The sequence below is a fragment of the Nycticebus coucang genome, chromosome 6 (assembly GCF_027406575.1).
Source record: "Nycticebus coucang isolate mNycCou1 chromosome 6, mNycCou1.pri, whole genome shotgun sequence".
In the NCBI taxonomy this organism is placed as follows: domain Eukaryota; kingdom Metazoa; phylum Chordata; class Mammalia; order Primates; family Lorisidae; genus Nycticebus; species Nycticebus coucang.
Genome location: NC_069785.1, coordinates 53,523,518 through 53,534,045, shown reverse-complemented (window position 1 = coordinate 53,534,045; position 10,528 = coordinate 53,523,518). Strand labels below are relative to the sequence as shown.

The 10,528-nt window shown below is 40.1% G+C and overlaps 1 protein-coding gene across 4 annotated transcripts in view; it reads left to right on the top strand.

The window, feature by feature from the left end:
• The first annotated feature begins 222 nt into the window (after positions 1–222).
• DMXL2 (Dmx like 2) overlaps positions 223–10,528 on the top strand; it is a 191,440-nt gene continuing 181,134 nt past the window's right edge. For all 4 annotated transcript variants that reach the window (XM_053593872.1, XM_053593870.1, XM_053593871.1 and 1 more), the window contains exon 1: positions 223–540. In XM_053593872.1, the coding sequence (XP_053449847.1) occupies positions 454–540 (87 nt within the window). In that variant the 5' untranslated portion in view covers positions 223–453. The remainder of the gene's footprint in view (positions 541–10,528) is intronic.

The following is a 10,528-nucleotide window of genomic DNA, read 5'->3' as shown; positions in this document are numbered from 1 at the left end:
GGGGAGGACCGAGCTGAGAGCGTCGCGGCGGGAGGAGGGCTTTACCCTTCCACTCCACCCTCGCTCCCCGGCAGTGGGCGCGTGCGCGCCGCCCCTGTCGCTCGGGCGGAGCGTCCCTTCCAGCACGCGCGCTCCCCCAGGCGCCCTCCTCCGCCTCACACGCACCCTTGCCCTCCTCCCGCATTTGTGCGCCGGTGCAGCAGGCAGTGGGAGCATCCGGGCATTTCCGCAGCTGAGCGGCGAGCCTGGCGGCGGCGGCTGCGGTCGAGGATCTCCAATGGCAGGGACGAGGCGGGGGGAAAGCGAGAGCGGGGCGAGGCGTTAAGCCGGAGCCGCCGCGGGGCGGGTTCCCGAGGGAGGCGGAGGGGGAAGTGTCTCTAGCGGCCGGAGGAGGGCCGGGCGCGGGACTCGTCGGCCCCTCGCGCATTCCTCTGTCCAGCCCGGGCCCCGGAGATGCATCTGCATCAGGTCCTCACCGGGGCTGTCAACCCTGGAGACAACTGCTACTCCGTGGGCAGCGTCGGGGATGTCCCTTTCACGGTGAGCGGCGGCCGGGAGCCCGACGGGGAGAGACCAGGGTTCAGACGCGGGGGCAGGGACCCCCTGTCCGGGGCCCACACCTCTCCGGGAGGCTCTGAGAGGTTGGTGGGCCCCACCCGCTGGGTTTGCAGCCTTGGGTTTAGTTTCCTCTGGGGCCATAGCGTCCTATGGCTGGTGTAGGAAATTACCAGGCAGCGGAAAGGCTTAGGAATCTACTACGCTGCCCACCCGCAGTAAACGGGTCCGGGGTGACTGGACTGGAAGGTACCTCCTAGGGCGGCCATTGGGTCTGCGGTGGTGGAAGGTGGTTACAGCTGCTGAAACCTCAGAGCGTCGGTTTCGCACCTGCTCTCGGTCATCGCCTCGGAGCGTTGGAGGCGATGCTGTGCCTTGGCTCCCTCTGCTCGTTGTGCTAGGACAGCGAGGAGCTGCTGAAGTGTGTGGCTTTAAACCTGTCCCTGTGTATCTCCTGATAAGCAGGATCTTAATTCCAGCAAGAAAATAAAAAAATTCATCTTCTGCTCCCGAAGGCTTTAGAATGGAAAGGTCAGACTAACAGTGGCCTGGAGAGCTATCTTATTTATCAGGAGGTTGCAATTTGGTAACCCTCCTAGGTAATATTTTAATCTGTTCGCGAGGTAGACTGGGTTCTACTTTTTAAACTAAGGCAATGGGAAAATATAATGACAGTGTTTTTCTTGGAGGAAAGTATATGTTAACATAACATTTTAGAATGTTTAAAGTCGAGATGAAAGAGACATGTTTCTCGAGGAGAATAGACTTACTAGTCCTTTTTGAGAATGGAATGTTCGAGCCCCAGAGCTTCTTTTACTAACAGGCAGGCTCCCATAGACTAATACAAATTCTTTTCTTAAATTTATACATGGTCTTCCTTTGAAGGAACTGTAGACAACAATAAATTAAATACCCTAATTTATTATTGATAAACATTCTGCTTGATGAAATTGGAAAATAGCATAGTGGTATGCTTTTTAGACAAGGGAGAACACTTTGATGTCTGCTTTCCAACAACATTTTTAAAACTGCAGAAAATAAAGCTTTAGCAAAACTGCAGAATCATGTAGCAATGCATTCTGGAACAATTTATTTTTTAATTTTTTAATATTAAAAATAACCCGGTAAGATTGCTTTTTGGCCCTTTTAATTTTTAAATGTACTCAACTTGGCTTTGCTCCAGTTTAGAATGATTTCTTTAAAAACAGGATTTTCCTGACTTACATTATTACACCTGTCACTATCAATGGTGTCATCTGTGTTTTGTGTACACGTGATGTAAAAGATCCATATGGAATTGAGGTTGGGCTTCAGGCGTGTGGAGAATCTTTGGGGGATAGAAGAAATTTCCCTGTCCCCACTTGTGTAGATAGAAAGTTCCCTAGGGTTAGAACACCATTTCTCCATTAAGAAACATTTGGATCCTTTGGTTATGGCATTTTCCCACTAAAATGGTGGTGGTAGTAGTTTATTGCTTCTATCTAAAGTGTAGTGTTGTCTCACTGTGGGGCTAGTATATAGAGCTGAGCAAGTTCAGGTGCAGTCTGGAAAATCCCTAGTAAGAGCTGTTAGTGCTGTGCAGGTGTGATTATGCTGTAGGCCATTTATGGCCAGATACTTAGAGTCATTTTCAAATCTTCTTACACCTCCCTGAGTCAACCTATCACCAAGTCTATCCGACTCCCTGAAGTGTCTATCAGATTTACCCCTTTTGGTGTCCTTAGTCACCACCTTATTTTAGAATCTTATTTGTATTGCTTGATATAAAAGCTTTCAAACTAGATTTCCTGACACTTATCTTTGATCACTTCAGTTCATCCCCCACACAGCTGCCAGGATAATTTTCTTCAAATACCATTTACCATATCACTCTTGGCTTAAGAATATGGAACTGTTCCTAATAGCTGTATTAGGAAATTTAAACTTGTCAAATATTCTCCTTCCGTTTTTGACTTTATATTTGATTAAATGTATTCCTCACCTTAGCCCCTCTGTTACATACTGCTCTTCTTATTCTAGCCTATATTTTCATGTTTTAACAAGAGAGTCTTTGCTTTTCATGTTTCCAAATTTGGTTCAAAATTTACCTGATTTAGGATGTCTGCCTGTGACACTTACTTTGGCCTTCTGGCAAATGCAAATACAAATCCATTTTGCACGCCATCTCATTTTAATACCTTAGTTTTGAATGCAGCGATCCAGTTAAAATCTTTCCATGAACTAGAAATGACCTTTTGTGCTGTATAAAAAATAGATTTGCCTTTAAAAAGTGAGAATAAGCTATTTTCAAGCACTTCTGGAATCAACTAACAATAACTGAATGCCCATATTTGTGTAGTACAAATAAAAATAAAAAATAAAGCTCTGCTTCATAAAGCATGCCACTAGATTTGTAGGGCAATCAAATGAACAAGTTTTGGTTCTGGGTTAGATGACTAAAAGGGGAAAAAAGCCAGAAATGGAATGAAGTTATTGTGACTTCTCGTCTGGTGAGGTTTTTTTTTTGGGGGGGGAGGGGAATCATTGAGGGTACAAAGAACCAGGTTACACAGCTTGCATTTGTTAGGTGAAGTCCCTCTTATAATTGTGTCCTGCCCCCAAAAGGTGTGTCACACACTGTGACCCCCCCCAATGCCCTCCCTCCTTCCCTCTTTCCACTCTCCCACCATGTACTAGCATCAATTGTCCTCATATCATAATTGAGTACATTGGATTCTTGCTTCTCCATTCTTGTGATGCTTTACTAAGAAGAATGTGTTTCAACTCTGTCCAGGTTAATATAAAAGATATAAAGTCACCATCTTTTTTAGTGGCTGAGTAGTATTCCATGGTATACATATACCATAGCTTGTTAAACCATTCCTGGATTGGTGGGCATTTAAGTTGTTTCCACAATTTGGCAGTTATAAATTGAGCTGCAGTAAACAGTGTAGTGCAAATGTCCTTATGATAAAATGATTTTTTCTTCTGGGTAGATGACCAATAATGGTATTGCAGGATCAAATGGGAGGTCTAGTTTGAGTTCTTTGAGGATTCTCCATACTTCCTTCCAAAAGGGTTGTATTAGTTTGCAGTCTGGTGAGCTTTTCTTGGTAGTATGTTTCCTTGTTCTCAGAGTGCCTGTCCTGAAGAATGTATGTGTATGTATGGATAGATAGGTAGAGAGGGCCTTCTGGACATAGTTGGTATAAAAGGAAAGATTGTCTTACAGATAGCCAGTGGTTCTTAGCTTATGCTGTGTTTTCAGAATAGGATAGATTATTTCAGAGCCTATGAACTGATACATTTTGTTTAAAAAATATTTTTATCTTGCTAATTGACATTGCAGTAATATAAACTGATACGTTTTGAAGAATAAAATTATTCTAAAAGGAATTTGAGTTTATGACCTCGTAATAATTGTAAAAGGTTGCTTATGTATTTCGCTGTGTATGGGGGATGATATGATTGGGCTTTGAATGACTGCTCAATGATGTCATTGTGTTCCAATTTGGGTTATATTGACATGATTATGCAGTTTATAATGGGCATTGATGTATGTAGTTTTAGTGGCAACATGTAAGCTATGATTGTTTTCACTTGTGTTTTGGTGGTTAACAGCTATTTAACCACTATTATATTGACATGATTATGCAGTTTATAATGGACAGTTCATGTATGTTGTTTTAGTGGCAACCTGTAAGCTATGATGGTTTTCACTTGTGCTTTGGTGGTTAACAGCTATTTTTTTAAACATTCAATTGTGATTTTGTATATGTCACATCTTAAAACATCGCTTTAAAAATTTAGTTGCACATATGAGTAGGTTGCATTGTTTGTGTTTGTGTTTGTAATGTCTAAGTTGCAATTGAGCTCTTGACCCGGGAGGTGTGCCATATACCCCTACATTGTACCTGATAGGTGAGAGCTTATCGCATCCCCTCCGCTCTCCCTCTTTCTTGAATTTAAATGTGTTTTTCTCTCTTGTGGGTGTGTAGTTGTTCATCTGTTAGTTTCATATTAATATTGAGTACATTGGATTCTTATTATTCAGCCATAAAGAAAGATGGAACTTCACACCTTTTGTACTTACCTAGACTATCCTCTTTGGAGAATATCTTCCTAAGAGTAACAGGAATGGAAAAAGAAAACATTACCTTTTGCTCATTTGGTTCTTCTCATTGTAAGATCTAAGTTCTAGAAATATTGTTACCCTGCAATAAGTCAGATCTTAGGTAGTCCAAGGACATGATCTACCATGTATGGGGTCTAGTATAATTTATTTCACTTCTTTGGACTTTGTTTTTATTAAGACATTTTCAACTATTTTGCTGTTTAAGACATTTATAACTACTATTTGGATGAGTGAATTTTTTTTTTCTTTTATTGAGACAGCATCTCACTCTGTCATCCTCAGTAAAGTGCAGTGGCATCATCATAGCTCACAGCAACTTCAAACTTTTAGGCTGTAGTGATCCTTTTGTCTAAGCCTCCCCAGTAGCTGGGACTACAGGCGCCCACCAGCATGCCGGTTAGTTTTTCTATTTTTAGTAGAGACAGGGTATTGCTTTTACTCAGTTTGGTCTTGAACTCTTGAGCTCAAGCAGTCTACCCACCTTAGTCTCCCAGAGTCCTAGGTGTGAGCCACTATGCCTGGCCCTAGATACGTCAATGTTTTGAGGTTTTATGCAAAGATACTGCAAATTTCTCATTATATTATTATTACTTTCCTGAAAAGTAGTAGTCCTTAGGTTTTTTACTTTTTTGTAACTCTTAAAACATTGAAATAATGATACATGATTCTTTTTTTTAATATTTTATTTATTTATTTTTTAGAGACGGAGTCTCACTTTGCTGCCCTCCATAGAGTGTCGTGGCATCACAGCTCATAGCAACCTTCAACTCCTAGGCTTAGGTGATTCTCTTGCCTCTCACCTGTAGCTGGGACTACAGGTGCCTGCCACAATGCCTGGCTATTTTTTTGTTGCAGTTTAGCTGGGGCAGGGTTCGAACCTGCCACCCTCGGTATATGGGGCCGATGCCCTACTCACTGAGCCACAGGCACCGCCCTGATACATGATTCTTAATGAAAATTTTCACCATTTGGCCATAAGGCATGCAGACTGTATTAGGCATTCAGATGTTTATGGGAAGTTGATATTATTCCAATCTGACATGAATTGAACACACTGATCAAAGTTTACAAAAATTGGTAAGTCATTTCCATTCTTATGGAATTTATAACATACTGGCAGATGAAAAATGATGTACATAATTATAAGGCAGATGGAAGAGATCTTATGTAGTTTGAGAGGATAAAAGATTTCACAGAATATTGTCATTTGGAACGACATGAACGACAGAAGCCAAGGAATGGTGTAATACAAAGGATAAATTATTGAGTGAATATTCTCTTCACAAAAGTGATTTAACCACAAGACTTCCCTTAGAATGTTGAAAAATATAATTTGCAAATAGTACCTATACTACCATTATCTGGTATTCTGACATTTCTTAATTTTGTTGTTGATTTTGTTTTTTTACTAAAGTAAGTACCATCAAAAAGTTGGTAATGAATGAAAATCGTGCATTTAAAAAGTAGGAAATAATGTTATATGACCTCTTTTTCTGGCATTTAGATATGGTTTTAAAAAATTTCTTTGTTCATATTGAGAATAGGTATATTTTAACTGTACCATAGCATAGGATGTTGGGTAATGACCACAATGGGATAGTGGAAAAACAAGTCATGCCTGACTCATTTGATTTCCTCTATGATAGAAAGTAAAGCAGTATTTAAAGGGGGGTAATAATACAGAATATCTGCAATTTGGATTTTTTGTTTGTTTGTTTTTTTAGAGACAGAGTTACCCTTTATCGCTTTATTGGTAGAGAGAGGGCTGTGGCGTCACAGCTCACAGCAACCTTCAGCTCTTGAGCTTAGGCGATTCTCTTGCCTCAGCCTCCTGAGTAGCAGAGACTACAGGTGCCCGCCACAACGCCTGGCTATTTTTTGTTGCAGTTTGGCCGGGGCCAGGTTTGAACCTGCCACCCTCAGTATATGGCACCGGTGCCCTATTCACTGAGCCACAGGTGCCACCCTGCAATTTGGATTTTATAAGGCTTTTCTAGCTTGTCAATTATTTTTTAAAATAAGTTTGGAAGCCAAATATTTTTGTAGAAATTTTAGAGTTTTCAATCTTTTCGAGTTTACAGAATGCTTTTGCATTACTATTAGTGCTCCAGAACCCTGATGCATGTTGTAACAAAATAGGACCTATTATTGAGGGAGCAAGTACAACTTACACAGGTGAAATAACTGTATTTTCTATCTCTTAAAGGTAGCTCATGTAACCCTATGAGTTGATGTAGATATGTAAAACCAGTGACCTACACTTTTTTATTCTCAAACCTTATCATTTCATGATTGCTGAGGGCTCTTTTAAAGCTCCCCACTTACAATCCTAAACAAAAAATGTGATGGTTATCTTACATCTCAGATGGAGAAGTCAGTAGGCCTAAAGGGATGGGGTGAGTAGAGCCAGGTTCCTCTAAATATCATTGTATGTGGTAATTTGGTGGGGTGATTTTAAGGGTATAAATAATAACCTTTTGAATGAGTTATTATTGGATATGTGTTCCTTTCAGTCTATTTTCTTCATTACTTCTAAAAATTGAGCCCTCTTGGGAGTAGTAACATTTAATTCATATGAAAACATTGCTTTCCTTCTATGATTTTAGGAGAAATCCATTGATTCATACTAAATCAGTTATGTTTTCCTCCTGTGATTTTAGGAGAAACCCAGGAAACTGGAGACTGTTAAGTGCATTTTGCAAGTGATCATAGACGAAAAAAACTCATAAAACTTTTGGCTTAGCATCAGTTCACAGATAGATGTAGCTTATATCGTAACTATAGGTCAAGAACAAAATGCCAAACATTTTCTTGGGAGTAATGACTTTGGTTTTGTGTTAGCACCTTCTTCATGTCATCTCTGGCCTTGACTGTATCTGTACTTGAGAGGATCTAATCAGCAGGAGGTAATTAAAGAATCATCATGTACCCTACACGGTACACATAATATCTTCCAACATTCCTTTTATGTGCATGACTAGTCAGTGTTTCCAGGAAAGGCCACGCCTACATTTATCCTGGTTGTTATAAACTGGGGGTGATGTTGTCCCTCAGGAAACATTTGGTGATGTCTGGAGATATTGCTGTAACTCAAGATGGGGTACTGGCATCTACTGATCAGTGGCCAGAGATTTTGATAAGCATCCTATAATGCATAGAACAGCCTTCCAAAATGAAGAGTTATCCAGCCACAATGTCAGTAGTGTGAAATTGTGAGAAACTCTAATTTATACCCTAGGATTCCTATCTTTCTTTCCTACTCAAAGGCGGTTTCCCCTTGCTTACTTGTAAAACTGCTTTGTCTGTTCTACTGAGAGACTTTCTTCATTTAGCTCTCCCAGATTTACATATCCAGCTATTTCTTTAAAGTCTCCAGCCTCGTAACATTTTCTTTCTCCAGCCGTCTCCAAATCAATATGGCAACTCCATTTTTTTTAATTCCCTTATAATTGATCTTTTCTATTCCATTTATATTGTATACCTAATGTTAACAAATTCTTTTTTTTTTTTATGTTAACAAATTCTATTGGCTATATCCTCAAACATACATCCAGGATCTGACTACTTCTTATCTTCTCTAGCACCCAGCTTGCCATTACCCTGGTCCAAGACACTGTCATTTCTTCCCTGGATTTGGCAGTAGGATCTTAAGTGGTCCTCCTGTCTTTAATCTAGCTGCCTCCAGTTTATTTTCAGCATAGTTGCTAGAGTGATCCTTTTAAGATATAAATCACATCTTGTTAGTCCTTGTACAGAACTTTCAAATAATGTATTTTTATTTATTTATTTGCTTTTTATTGGTGGGGAGTCATTGAGGGTACAAAGAGCCAAGTTACACTGCTTGCAGTTGCTGGATAAAGTCCCTCTAATAACAGTGTCCTACCTCCAAGAGGTGTGTCACACACCGTGGGCCCTCCTCCCTTTTTCCCTCTCTCCTTTGCCCTATTCCCTCTCCCCTCACCATGCACTAGCATCATTTGTCGTATCAGTATTGAGTACATCGGAGAATCTTGCTTCTCCATCCTTATGAGGCTTTACTAAGAAGAATGTATTTCAGCTCCGTCCAGGTTAATACAAAAGATGTAAAGTCACCATTTTTTTTAGTGGCTGAATAGTATTCCATGGTGTACATATACCACAGCTTATTATTAATTGATTCCTGGATTGGTGGGCATTTAGGTTGTTTCCACAATTTGGCACTTGTAAATTGAGCTACAGTAAATGGTCCAGTGCAAATGTTCTTATGATAAAATGATTATTTTTTTCTTCTAGGTAGATGCTCAGTAATGGGATTGCAGGATCAAATGGGAGGTCTAGTTTGAGTACTTTGAGCAGCACTTCTCAACCTGTGGGTCACAACCCCTTTTTAACAATGAAAATTACATTGCGGCATTAGTAAGGTTGAGAACCACTGACTTTGAGAATTCTCCATACTTCCTTTCAAAGGGTTGTATTAGTTTGCAGTCCCACCAGCAGTGTAAAAGAGTTCCCTTCTCTCAATGACCATGCCAGCCAGCATCTGCAGCTTTGAGACTTTGTGATGTGGGCCCATTCTCACTGGGGTTAGGTAATATCTCAGTGTGGTTTTGATATGCATTTTTCTGATAATTAGGGATGATGGGCATTTTTTCATGTTAGCCATTTGTCTGTCTTCTTTAGAGAAGGTTCTATTCATCTCATTTGCCCATTGATATAAGGGATTGTTGGCTCTATTTTTGTTTAATTTCAGTTCTCTGTAGATTATAGTTATCAAGCTTTTGTCTGATTCATAATATGCAAATATCTTTTGCCATTCTGAAGGTTTTCTGTTTGCTTTGGTTATTGTCTCGTTAGTTGTACAGAAGCTATTAATTTAATTAAGTCACATTCGCTTATTTTTGTTGTTGCAATTGCTACTGGAGTCTTCTTCATAAAGTCTTTCCTCAGGCCGATACATTCAAGTGTTTTCCCCACACTTACTTTGAGGATTTTTATTGATTCATGCCTTAAATAGACCTTTTATCCTTCTTGAATCAATTTTGGTGAGTGGAGAAAGGTCCAGTTTCAGTCTTTTACATATGGTTATCCACTTCTCCCAGCACCATTTATTGAATAGGGAGTCTTTATCCCAGTGAATGTTCTTGTTTGATTTATCAAAGATCAGGTGGCTGTAAGATTTCAATTTCATCTCATGGTTTTCTATTCAGTTCCGGGTGTCTATGTCTCTATTTTTGTTCCAATACCATGCTGTTTGATCACTTTGGCCTTGTAGTACAGCCTAAAGTCTGGCAGGTTAATGCCCCCAGCTTTGTTTTTATTACTAAGAATTGCCTTAGCTATACAGGTTTTTTTTCTGGCTCTATACAAAATGAAGAATTATTTTTTCCAAATCTTAAAAGTATGATGTTGGTATTTTTTTTTTGGCTGGGGATGGGTTTGAACCTGCCACCTCCAGCATATGGGACCGGCGCCCTACTCCTTGAGCCACAGGTGCCGCCCTGATGTTGGTATTTTAATGGGGATTGCACTGAATCTGTAGATTGCTTTGGGAAGTATAGACATTTTAACAATGTTGATTCTTCCCAGCCATGAGCATGGTATGTTCTTCCGTTTGTTAATGTCTTCTGCTATTTCTTTTCTTAGGGCATCCTAGTTTTCTTTTTTTTTTTTGTGGTTTTTTTTTTTTTTTGGCTGGGGCTGGGTTTGAACCCGCCACCTCTGGCATATGGGACCGGCGCCCTACCTGCTGAGCCACAGGCGCCGCCCCTAGTTTTCTTTATAGAGATCCTTCATCTCTTTTGTTAGGTATATTTCCAGGTATTTCATTTTCTTTGAAGCTACTGTGAAGGAAATTTTTTTTTTTTGGGATAGAGTCTCATT